The sequence below is a fragment of the Chiroxiphia lanceolata genome, chromosome Z, assembly GCF_009829145.1.
Source record: "Chiroxiphia lanceolata isolate bChiLan1 chromosome Z, bChiLan1.pri, whole genome shotgun sequence".
Taxonomy (NCBI): Eukaryota; Metazoa; Chordata; class Aves; order Passeriformes; family Pipridae; genus Chiroxiphia; species Chiroxiphia lanceolata.
In genome coordinates, this window is record NC_045671.1 from 15,013,442 (window position 1) to 15,026,406 (window position 12,965).

The 12,965-nt window shown below is 41.5% G+C and overlaps 1 protein-coding gene across 1 annotated transcript in view; it reads right to left on the minus strand.

Moving 5' to 3' along the window:
• Positions 1-5,124, minus strand: part of LOC116780428 (chondroitin sulfate proteoglycan 4-like) — a 41,746-nt gene extending 36,622 nt beyond the window's left edge. The window contains 1 exon segment of the mRNA XM_032675430.1: positions 5,036-5,124. Coding sequence (XP_032531321.1) covers positions 5,036-5,108 — 73 coding nt within the window. The 5' untranslated portion in view covers positions 5,109-5,124.
• Between the last annotated feature and the right edge of the window lie 7,841 nt (positions 5,125-12,965).

A 12,965-nucleotide genomic window follows, 5' to 3' on the forward strand; every position in this document is an offset into this window, starting at 1 on the left:
CATAATTTCTGCTTCTGTACCCACCAAACTGAGAAGCGTGTTATTACAGTATAGGAATCAAGTTCTTCTAGAACAGACACTTTTAGAATGCTTTTTGGCTGAAACCATGTTATGACTGACCTCAAATTTAATCTGGTGCTTTTGAAACAGGGACATTTTGTCATGGACCATCTGACATTAATCACATCATTACAGAAAGTATGTGACCTCAAAATTAATCTGGTGCTTTTGAAACAGGGACATTTTGTCATGGACCATCTGACATTTATCATATCGTTACAGAAAGTATGTGCAGTTCAACCAGCAATACCAGCCTTTAAGGTCCCTTGCTGCTGGAAAAGGTGAATTCAGCATGTCATATAGGGAAAGATTCCTCTGCAGTGCCTGGGCAGATAGCTTATTCTGTAACACCTCTGGGCCTCAAATAGAAAAGACAAGTGAAAGCAGCTGAGAATGACAGCCAGATCTATGTCAGTTATTAATGTCCCATTATGGACACAGAAATAGATACACAAAGGCTCAAGAAAATAGACGCATAATCAGTTGGGATGCAAATTCAAAAATCTGTTCAAACTCAGTTACTAATTTGCGGTCCCCATCCCTCTTCCTTCTCCCTTACAGCCAACCCTCAACGCTATAAATTCTTCCCGATATTTCCATCACAACAGGTAACATTTATACGAGAAGTGTAAGTTTTGAAAATTGTGTTTCAAATAATATCACTGAAGATTCTCAACCAGCTCTGTCCACAACATCTTTCTTTGATGCAACCACAAGAAATCAGGCAAGCATAGCAAAAGCCTTCATAGTCACAGAGCAATAGGTTCTTCATTCATCACTTAGTGGTGGAATTTGGTTGACATCTTTTTGTTCAGCTTTCATTCTCTAGTGCTAAAAACATTATCAAATTCAACCAACAGCTACACCTTGAATAATGTTTCTCTTCTTTCTGTACTCAAAGCACAAAGAAACATAAGCCTCATCACTCCTCCACCGCCGAAACTAAAAACTGTACAAATGTATCTACAAGAAACCAAGCTCAGAGTCACTACACAGCTAACATGAGCAATGCACATAGATAACTTTGTCCCCCTTCTTGGGGCAGTTTTTGTCCCTCCATTCTCAAAACAGTTTTTTTTCATACCTTATATTTCTTCTGTACTAACAAGTCTTTTATGGTGCTTCAATAAGAGGTGGAGGGGTTGTACAATCTAGAGATTGTACAGATCTAGAGATGAAGGCACGTTTCCAAACAGTAAAAATACGTTTAGCTATATAGAAGTATAGCTTGAATCCTCATTTAAGAGTCCTCATGCACTAAATGCTAGGCAAACAAAGAGATAGCTTGAGTCCCAGTAGCTTCTGCCATAACTAACATAAAACATGCAGGTCTCAACAGATGAAGATGCAAGTCTGATCTTTATTTCCCTAAACCACAGGAAAAACAGCTTCAACATAAATAAAATAGGAAGACTCTCCCTTGGGATAAGATTTGAGTGATGGAAACAAGTGTTCAGAGCCTATAAATACCAAATAGAAAGCTGTTGTGATATTAATAACTTTAAAAGCCTTGTTTGCTATGACTGTACAGCACAAGTGGAGACAGATCAAAAAGAGAGAAAACATTAGTGAGAGAGCATCAAATTCCGGGTACCCTATGTAACAGGCTTTTTTAAAAAAAGACAGAATGATTAAAGGATACATTTGCAATTACTGCATGGACTCACATCCTGCACTATAAACATGCCTAGAGCTTTCCCATAGAACCAAACCATTTCTTTAGCTCCTTCCCACTAAAACAGCTTTGCACTCAGGTCCAAGGTTTCAATCACTGCACCACATGAACAGTTGTCAGTCCTCTCCAAGGAGAATTCCCTAGTGTACAGACACTCCTCCAAAAGTTTGTAGCTTTAAAATGTCTCAGTCCTGTGCTGAGTAACTTAGCTGGAATCGTTCATCAGAACTGACCCAAAATGATTCTTTTCACATGCTGCAAGTATCTGTTACAAAATGTTGTGACTTGTACATTTATTTCCCTATCTAGCTGTATTTCTTTCTTTCATCTTGAATCTGTCGGTAACATGTTTGAAACCACTGTGAGTATTGGAGAATCTCAAATTTGGATTTTGGAGAAATAGATATTGAGTTCTAGCAATTGCATAGAGTTACTTTAAAAGTAACTAGTTTATACTAAAGCTTCTGAAAAAAAACCAAGTGCTCTGATAAAGATGCTATGAAGATAAGAGAAAAATTCATTAACTAACTGAAAAATAATTCTTTCGGGCAAAATACCTTACATGGGTAACATTTCATTGGAACTTTGGAAAGGTCTGCATAACTGTCCTGGGTTTGGCTGGGATAGAATTAATTTTCTTCTTAGTAGCTGGTACAGTGCGGTGTTTTGGATTTATAGCACATCAGTGATAAAAATCACTATTTTTAAAAATATAATCCAAATAGCAAAAGAAATTGCCATAGATTTCATGGAGTTGTCCAGAGCGGCATATTCTGGAAATAAAGATGGTCAGTTCTGCTGATTCAAACCTCAAGAAACTAGAGTTAAAAAATGAAATTTGATTGCAATTACTTTAAGTAATTTTCTACTTGCTTTTTTTGTTTTTGAACAACAGTGAAGAATCAGATTGGTAGCTAACTCTTCTCAAGCTTCTGACTGAAACCTGACCTCATGTCAGAAACTCTTACAGCTGGTGTGACTGCCCATTAAAACTAGATTGAACGGGCTTTAAAGTCCTAACCAGCACTTCATGAGCATGATGACTGCCCTTACACTGGTGTAATCCAATGCTGGTCACAGTCCTGTATCTTACAGAGAATCTCAATGCCTCTCACTTTTGCAGGAGGAAAAAGCGAAACACCTTTCAGTCTGATTCAGCATAAACTACTATTAATCGCCTGGGGGAAAAAAGCTCCAGAAAATATACGCTTATAAATAAAAATGCACTTTTAAAATGGCTTCTTTTTTTTACTTCACAGCTAGTTGAAACTATACTTAGAATGTTCTTTTTTTTAACACAGTACATGCTGCATCACAAATATGATCAAGTTCAACTGATGAGACTGAAAAACATTACTAGTACCACAGAATTCATAATATGGTTGGCAAATCTTACACTCTCCAAAACACGCTGCTGAAACTTCAAAAAACAGGAGTTTGGTTAATGAAGCTTTGCAACAAGGATAAGGAGCACAAATAATACAACAGAATGATGGGAGGAGAAGAAACAAAAACAACCAAAATAGGACATTTCATAAAGAAAAAGTACTACGTCCATCTTTGTTGGTAGCAGGTGACATCAACGGCAGGGGACAGGACACAGTAAAAATGGAACTGGAAAAGGAAGCTGTCAGATTTATTGGGAATGCCCTTTAAGGCTAACATAACCATTATTCAAAAGGGAATTCTCAGGGTTGATTCACATTTTGTAAGTGTAGAATTTAGTGAGATTTTTTGGGTAAATGAAATACTATCAGAGTCTGCAAGCCTCTTACACTCACCTAAAATGTATACAGTGAGGAATAACCTTGTGTTGCATCTACAAATGCTTTACACACCAGACAAGATGATGTTTAAAGGTCCCTTCCAACCTAAAACTTTCTATGATTCTATGATTTCCAGATAAAAGACAGTCCTGTAGTTAAAGCACTGAACATGAAACGAATGGAACTGCTGTTATTTTCTGGTTCTATAACATAAACTCACTGAAAACTGAAGAATTGGGAAACCCACTTAACACCTAATTTCATTCCGCTGTCTATAAGAAGCAGTTAGTCCTATTTTTTTTCCTTCCAGTCTTCAATTGGTTTTTCTTCTCACTAGATTATCTCTGGGTAAGGCTATAGCTATAATAGCACCTGGAGTAAGAGAAAAGAGCTGGAATTTAACCTCTAATTAGGCTCTCATTAATTTCTGAAGAACTAAAACCAATTTTTTTAAAGTTACAAATATTAGTTTGTTTCTAACTAGTCTTCTCATCTAGTGAAACAGACACCACATAATCACAGATCAGACACTCAATATTTCTAAAGAAAGAGTTACAGCAATTGGTTCATCTCACATGGAATTGCAAAGAGCATGAAAGACCACACTACTTCAACTGCTTGATGATCCATTATTTTAAAAAGATATTTAAATAATAAACTCTACTACCAGTCTTTGATGCTCAAATTATAATCTACTTCAAGCTGTATCTCAAGAAGAAATACAATTCCCAGCTGAAGTTTTTGGCTGTTCCAGTGATTTTGGTGACTGCCCAGGCCCTGCACCATAAGATGCATCACCAGCAGTGAGCTGACTGGCATGTCTTGGCACATCTGAAAGGCCAAGCATAAAACAGCTTAAGTTGTATGCTAAAAAGCAGATACCTGCAGTTACCGGCTGACACTTAACATCGAGACTACTAGTTCACACCCATGCCAGAGCAGGGGAAGGAATCACAGGGAATGTTCTTGCACGTACCATAGCATATTCCTTGTGACATATTACAGGGAAGGCATCACAAGGAATGTTGTTGCACGTTCCTTAGCACTTTCCTCAAGGACATATTACAGTTATGACTGGGGTCGGGGGCGGGATGGGGGAAGTTTACATCCACGTGGCTTGGGTTTTCCTTGTTTTTATTAGAAAGTCTAGCTGTGTCACAGCATCTCCACAGCGGGAGGAGCCCGCACCGGCGCGGGCTCACAACGAGCGGCCAGGCTCGGCCTTCGCTTCAAGGAACAGGGACATCAGGCTGTCACAAAATGTCCCACCGTCGGCAGAGCCCCGGCATCCCGCCCCCGGCCGAGCGGCTGCCGGCCCGGGCACCGGGCCGGGGCAGCGGCCAGTCCCCGCTCGGGCTGCTCCTTCCGCGAGAGCACCGGCGACAAGTGGCTCCAGTGCTCCGAAGAGCCCCAGGGCCGCCCGGCCTGGTCCGCCCGGGACGCCGCTCCCCCCGCGCCGGAGCTGCGGCCGGTCGGCGCCGGGCCGCCCCTTCCCCCCGGCCGCAGGTGCCTTCCGGCCCCGCCACGGCCCTACCTGCGAGAGCCGCCCGGCGGGCAGGCACTACTGCCACCACCGCCACCAGCAGCGCGGCGGGCGCGCCGTCCATGCCGGAGGGGCGGCCCGGCCGGACACCCCCAGCACGGCCTGGCGCTGCGGAGCGGCGAACTGTCGCCGCCCCGGCCCCGCGCTCCCCGCCCGCTCTCCCGGAACGGCCTCCTCCCTCCTTCCCTCAGTCCTTCTTTCCCTCCTTCCCGCCCTCCTCACAGCGCAGCTCCTGCGCCGGCCCGCCCCCAGCTCCAGGAACAGCGGCCTGGCATAGGACACAGGGTAACTCCTTCCTGCAGCTCCGGCTACCCCTACCACGGACGGGCTTGGCCCTCCTCAAGGCTGTGGTTGAATCTGTGCTTCGGAAGGGACCTGCCCTCATGTGGTGTACAGCTGTTGCCAGTCGTTCAGCCACTTCAGTCTCCCTCCGTGGCCTGCCTGTCGCAGGGGGAGGCTGAGCTATCCCCAAACATTCCCCTCTTCTGGCTGCAGCCCCCTCCCTCGAAGTGTTTGCATACCGTCCGTAAAGAAACACATCACGTTGCTTTAGGGAAGAAACATGTAACAGGAAGTCCAACCAATGGGATCAGAAACTGAGATGAGTACAGAACCACAGAATCAATTATTTTGGAAAAGACCTCCGAGACCATTCAGTCCACACTATGACCAAACACCACTGTGTCAACTAGATCGTGGAATTAAGTGCCGTGTCCAGTCTCTGCTTGAACACCTCCAGCCCATTCCAATATCTAGTCACCCTTTCTGTGAACAAATTCTTCCTAATGTCCAACCTGAACCTCCCTTGGTGCAGCTTAAGACTCTCCTCTCATTCTGTCACTAGTTGCCTAGGAGAAGAGACCAGCTCCTACCCGGCTACAACCTCTTTTCAGGTAGTTGCAGAGAATGATAAGGTCACATTATAACCAGTACAAGACCTAAATTAGAAAAAATTATGCATTTCACACCTCATCACTGGTGTCCTGTTCTTGAAAACACAGTTTCAGTTCAAAAAATGTTTTATAGAGCACACTTGAGCTACTCATGTATAAGCCTTTACTGCACTTAATTCAAATATGCAGATATGCCTTGAGTTACATAAGTCATCCGTTCCAGGAACAGCCTTGCAGTCATGAAATTTTCTCTGATGTTATCAGCTGGCAGGGTGCACTGCAATGTGTCTCAACAGGTCCATTATTTTTTTAACTTGTTACTCCCTTACACATAGGACCGGAATTTGTGACCTGAAATCTGACACTAAGTAAGCAGAGTGAAACTGAGACAATATTCCAAAACTGCAGAAAGGAGAAAAAAGGTTATGGCATGAATCTTTTCTCTGTGTCAGCTGTCTGGTTATTTTCTTCCTTTGAGGTTTACAGTCACCATTTAGTCTAGATTTTCCCTAGAAATTTTTGGCAAGCTTTGCTGTCTATGGTTTTAGGATAATGTATGTGGCAGGAGAGGGGATCTGTGCCCAGAGGGAAATCGTGGGGAGTGATCTTCCCCCAGATATCACTTAAAGGCTTTACTAAAGATTTCCAAGACAGCGGCCTAGTAAAATTCATTCTCTTCACACAGGCACTCAAAGAAGATTTGTGAAAATCGGGAGGAGGAATTGTAAAAAGTGCCGACACCTGAAAGACATGAGTCCAGATGTGAACGAGAAGGGTAAAAAGAGAACTTAACATGGGATAATAATTTATAACATGACAGAGACTGGAAAAGCAGATCTCCACATGTGCATCAGCAAAACTCTGTGCTGCATTAGGGAAGCCTGGGGAAAAATTTTGCCTTGGCATCATTCATGAATTACATGTGTCTGACTTAACATATCCCTGCCCTGGACAAAGAATTTTGCTGGAACAGAAAGAACAGCATCATTTGCACTGTAGGCTTTGAGAAATAGTAGTCAAAACCGTATTAGGAAAAAATACTGCAGCAATGTGCTTGAATGAGAGGCAGAAGGTAGGTAAATGGGACTATCCCAACCATACCAGGTGTTTTGGGGTTAAATGCAGATACAGCGGGACAGGGAGTGCAAGAGCCCTGGTATCATATGCGCTCCTGATGAGGCCACATGCAGCACGCTGTGCAAGCCAGGGGCACTTCTGTGCTGCACCAGGTCACCACCTGGAGGTCTGAGTTAGAGAAGAGAAATGAATAATGTGATTGGATGCTGAGCTACCAAACCTTTGTAAAAAAGAATAAGCCATATTTTTTTCTAATACCTTGTGATTCATGGTATAGGACAAAATTTGGGAATATGATGCAGTTATTTTAGGGTATGTGAAACTTAAAATCTATTCCACATTGTAGCTACACCAATGCAGTCACAAAAACATAATCAGTCTCTAGTGAATAACCTAGCAGTCACTAGCATCATTATGTGATGCCATAATTCAGAAATCTTCATCGTCATTTAGAACAAAATTAAGAGACTTCTGAAAACAGAAAAGTCACATCTTGAGAAAGGCCTAAATAGCTATAGCTTTGAGTCACATTTTGAAGTCATTCAGGATTTTCCAACCCTGAGTCCTGCTTGCTTTCAGCGGGACTTAGGTTTCTTAAGAAGTGTAGATTTTATTGTATTTATTTTATTTTATTTTATTTTTTTAGTTTTTGCAGTTTCCAGATTTCTGTGGTTTGGCTTTTTAATTTTTTTTTCCTGTTTGACTTTTATTACTCAAGGATTTATTATGTCTTTAAAGCATACCAAGATTTGTTTCCTCTACAAAAAAAATTCCAATCGTTCAGTCAGAGAGACAGAAATGCACCATAGAAAATATTCCAGTTTCTGTTCTTTCTTCCTCCTCTGTAGGATGGTTCCAATGTGCCAGCTGCATATGCAATAGTTGACCTCAGATATAAATAAGTTATGGATGTCATCTCATCAAAAGCAAACACAAACTTTCAGTCTATATAGATCCCCAAAGATCCTGTTTGTAACGACACTAGAGGGAGTCCTGATGCTGCAAGAAAATCTTTTTCCTGTGACAATTCCTTAAGTAAATAGTGCCTTATAAATGAAAATGTTGTTGAAATAGAGCTTCTGAAGAAAATGAAGGAGCCATTCAATTCAGATGAGATCAGACAGTATTGAACTCTAAATTCCAAGTTTGCAATGATTCGTATATAGAAGTGAATTTTAAAAAGGGCATTGTTAATAAGGATTTTATTTTTTTAGTAAAGACCATATTTAAAGTCAGTATTCAAAATCAATCTCTACAATATTGTTCTGATAATTTAAATTACAAGGGACCTGTTCTACAAAACCTATGCTCTTCTTGTGATCTCTGAATACTTAAGATAGACCATGTGGCGCTGAGTTTTCAAGTTAGACTTAGACAACAGAATTTTTACTGAGGTCAATATCAGTTCAGCACTCAGCACCTCTTTTTCAATAAAGACAGATTTCCCAAAAATGCACTGGTGCATCCCACAAGTTACTATGATATGCTGGTCCATGCGTGTTCCTAACCATGTTAACAAGTTTGAAAATCATAGATGTTTGAAAGAGAAATTTGCATGCACCCAGGACTAGTGGTACTCAGTACCTCAGAATCATAGTTTATCCTATTTGCACTGGGATTGGGAATACTCATTGCGCTGTGGGAGATCATAACATTCAAGCCTAAAGCAAGGCAAGGCACTATGCTCTGAATGAAGGAGGATCCAAATGCAAGGGATCCAAATGCTTCCTTTCTTCCCCTTAGTGGTCTATGCCTCAAACGAAGACCCCTTAGCCTGCTTCATGTATTCACCATATTCTTGTCCCTTTCAAGGTTTCGCGGAGTGAGTGAACACCTCTTGCTCATTTCCTGATGCTGGGTGAGCTCTATCGGAGAACTCAGAGATTGCATTCAGGAACAGGGCATCCAGGAAATTAAAACATTCCCTTTTTCTGGTACAGTGGCATAGCCTGAGAGACTCAATACAGGAGGCTGCAGCTGCTACTAGAAGGAAAGGGGAAAAATTGGTGGAATGATACTGGTGGGTAGTGGTGCCTTTTACCTGCATGGCAATAGTGTGTCCTTGAGATCAAGCTGTTAAGTTGCCAGCCCAATGGAGATTCCCAGTGTAGGAATGTTACCAGGGCAAGAGGAAAATCACAGCTATGTAAGCAGGCCAGATAGCAGATTTTTTCTCCCTTGAGCTTTTCATGGGGTAAAAGCTTAGGCATGCTCATCCTTCTTTTTCCATCTGTGGGTGGCAAGGCCCAATTACATCCGTTTGCAGCTGAGCACATCTGCTGGCTGTGCAGTGAAGGATCTGCTGTCCTCCCCTGCTGTCCTCATATTTATACCTGGCTGCTCAATTACACTACTAAAGGCTGCTCTTTGTAGGAGTTGGATTACAGGAAAGCTGCTGGATGAGGCATCCTGGGAAATGAAGTCCCGAAGTACTCCCACACATGGGCAGTGAGATGCCCTTGGTAATTGGTCAAGGGAGTCACATGTTACTTTGAGGTGTATATAAAAGGTGTCGTCTTATTTGAATAAAGAGGATTTGGTGCTGAACCCCCAACTAGCTAGTTTAATTTATTTACCTATTATATTAATACGCCACAGCTCTTTCTGCTAAAGCAATAGAATTTTAGAAAAACCAGACTCAAAGAAGCATGAGAATATATAATATGCTGCCACGATGTAGAGTCTGCTTTATTCCCCATAGAATATGTGCTAGCAAACACGGGACACTCACCCTGTGATCTCTCCTAGTCACAGGTCAAACTTATAATTTCCTAACAACACAATTCCTTAATTCACAGAATATAATTAGTATATTACCCTCCATATTAAGTATTATTGAAATCAAACTAGTATTATTAAAACAAATTTGGGAAGTGCACCAACCAATGCGGTAGCCTTTTTGTATTATTATGTATATGTAGCATTTAGCTTGTATTATTTTTGCTTGTTTGTTCGCTTTCATTATGTGGATATGTGGTTTTTTACCCCACGTATTTACTGATTTACGTATATGCAAGAACTTCCACACTGGCCTTAAAAGGAATATTCTTTTGCCCCGAATTCAGTGTTAAGTGTTGCACTTTAGTGTCTGCTCTTCTGCAAATCTGTATGAAAGTCTCGGGTCATTTCTTTCAAGGGTTCCTATTTAAAACATCCAATTCCAGAAGCTTCCACAAAGATAATATGTTAGAACTGGGAGTCTTGAAACAGACCTTCACCCCTGTCTGCAAAGCAAAGCAACTGTCAGTCAGCCAAAAGTCCAGCAAAGGAAAAACAGAAACACAACTACAGCAAAACTATGCAAGTTATCTTTCCACAGGGAGGAGACTAGAATTTGGCTTTTGTACAGGTCAAAGGAGACAGAGGAACTCAAATGGATGCTGCTAAAGAAAATGCTTTCATGCCCCTGGCTTCAGTACACTGAAAGAGATAAAGCAACTCCCTGGAAAAGGGCTTCACTTTCATGGCAGTGATATGTGGTCTTTCTGAAGACATTTGCGGAATTTAAATTCTTAGGTTTTAGTGAAAAATATGATCTTATTTCGTGAAATGACTGAGTTAGAGATTGTGTAGTGATCAGACAATTAAGCAGCTCATTTCCAGGGAACATATATCAGAATGCTAAATAAAAGTAGTTAAATAGAAAAAATACTTTTATACAGTTTTGAGTTTTGATGGGGTTTTTTATGCACTTCACTGTTTTGTGTAGTTTCTCTAATCTTTTTTGGCTTCAGCAGTTTTTTATGCACTCCTGCTGATCAGAACCTTCATCACTGTTGGTTGTAACTCAGTTCCCTTTGGCTAGACCCTTTTCATCTAGAAAAACCACTTATATTCCTCCACACTAATCTGTTTTTCTCGTTTGCCTGTGCAAATGGTTTGGATTCTTCCAATAATGATAATTCATCTTTCTTTCAGCAAGTGAATCCTGGATCGGTGAGAATTGTCCTCGGTGTCATTGTTATTGTGCTGGTTGAGAATCTGGTAATTTTTCATGCGCTGTCTTTGACATCACTAGAAATTAGCGGTGCCTTTACAGCCTTCCTGCTCTGGTACTCACATGGCTCTTATTCCTGCTGCCTATATTAAAAGATGCATTTGCAAACGTGTTTTGTATGGCTTTGGTTTTTAGATTAATTATCAGATTGTACCTGTAGTAACTTCATACCATTGCTAGGCAAAGAAGTGTCTCTTTCTCTAAATTATTACCCTCTGTTGGTATCTGAACTGGATTCCTGTCTTGCATCAATCTCACAGAGGTGCTGCTGCACTTGCTAAATTTCCTCTGGCTCATGGTAGCTATCTTCACAGCCTTCACAGTTCTGACTGTTTTGCTCTAATTAAAGCACTTGAATTGGAAATAATGAGAGCCTCTCTTTTATTTTTGTTGGCCATGGGGATGGAACAATGGTTTTGGGTACATAATGACATGCAATGGAAGAAACCACCTGAATCATTAAATTCCACCTCCCAGCTACTGCAAGCACTACTTCGTATCACTTCATTATCACTTCATAATCACTGTTATTCATTTTTGAACTCTAACTTAAAAACATCCAGATGGCCTGGACTCATCCCTGTCCTGTACCTGATTCCATTTTTGCAAAACTGCCCATGAATGTGATTGGGAATACTGGTTTTCAGCTGAAGATCTTTATGGGCAGTTGATACCTCATTTGTACTAACATTGCTTTTTAATCTAAATGGTTACCAAACCCTTGGTGCTGAGCTTTTTCCTCAAGGTATTTGTAGATGGCACTCTTTTCCTATCAGCGCTGGCTGAACAATCCTGGCTTGTCTATCTAGCCTCCTCTTACAAATTATGTTCTTACGGGTTTTTTCAGCCTGCTCCCTCTCTGAACAGAATAATGCACAGCCACTTGGATCTGATCACAGAAAGGCTTTGTCTTGCACCTTTCCCTCATTACTTCAGATGGTCTGTCTGTGCCTTAGACCATAGACCAGCTTGTCAGATGCAGGGGAGACCCATTTACCTCACATCTGGCAAAGGAGGGGACAGCTACAACAGCTAGCACAGGATATGGCTGTCACCATACTGCTGTCCAGAGGCCCCAGCTTTCTCCTTTTGTGCTGCCTGATAGTGACCTCTCAACGATGGCTCAGACCCATAGAAACGGCTGGCTTAAGGCCTATGCTCCCCATGCCAGATGTGTGGAGCACAGATGGGATTGTCATGGGCATTGTGTCACAGCAGGATTTACCACACCTCTCACTGCAACCTGGAGCCTGTGTAGTACACAGTATATTGGGTTCACTATTGTGGCTCTTTAATGCCAGTAATTTGAACATAAAATTATTCATTTTATGCACCTTTTAGAAGTTGTGTCCTCTAGTTTTTCTCCTATCTAAACAAGTTGCCTCATTGCAACTTTTCTTGAGGACCCTCTGGCAGTTCTCTGTTGCTCCATCATTGTCATTTCTTTGTCTGGAAGTGCTGCTCTTCTCCCTGCATAGACAGTTTGGAAACAGTCCCAGCCCAACAGTTTAGGAAATTCGTCTGATGAATAATCAGAAAAGAGTGAAATGGTAGACTAGATGAGATAAGCTAGGCTGCAAAGGGAGAGAACTGCCTGTAGGTTTTGAATATTTTGGTGGTGTGTTTCTGTAATGGTTAATAGAATTAATATTTCATATATCGTGTAGGTTTTGCCAGAGGGTTTGGAAGAAAGATTGGGAGTCTGGGCTGTTGGGTTGGCTGTTAGGTGCTTGGGAGCATTGCATTGGGGAAAAAAAGCTGAGAAAGTACAGGAGAGATTTTGAGTAAAGAGGATATCAAAAAGACCATCAAAGCTGATGTCATTGATGAAGCAGATGACACAACTTTAGTGATATATGGCCTTGAATGAAAAGGCAAATAATAGTACTGACCTAAAGGCCTGCTAACATCATCAAAAACATTCGCCTTGAGCTTCACATGGCTGGGATTTAAT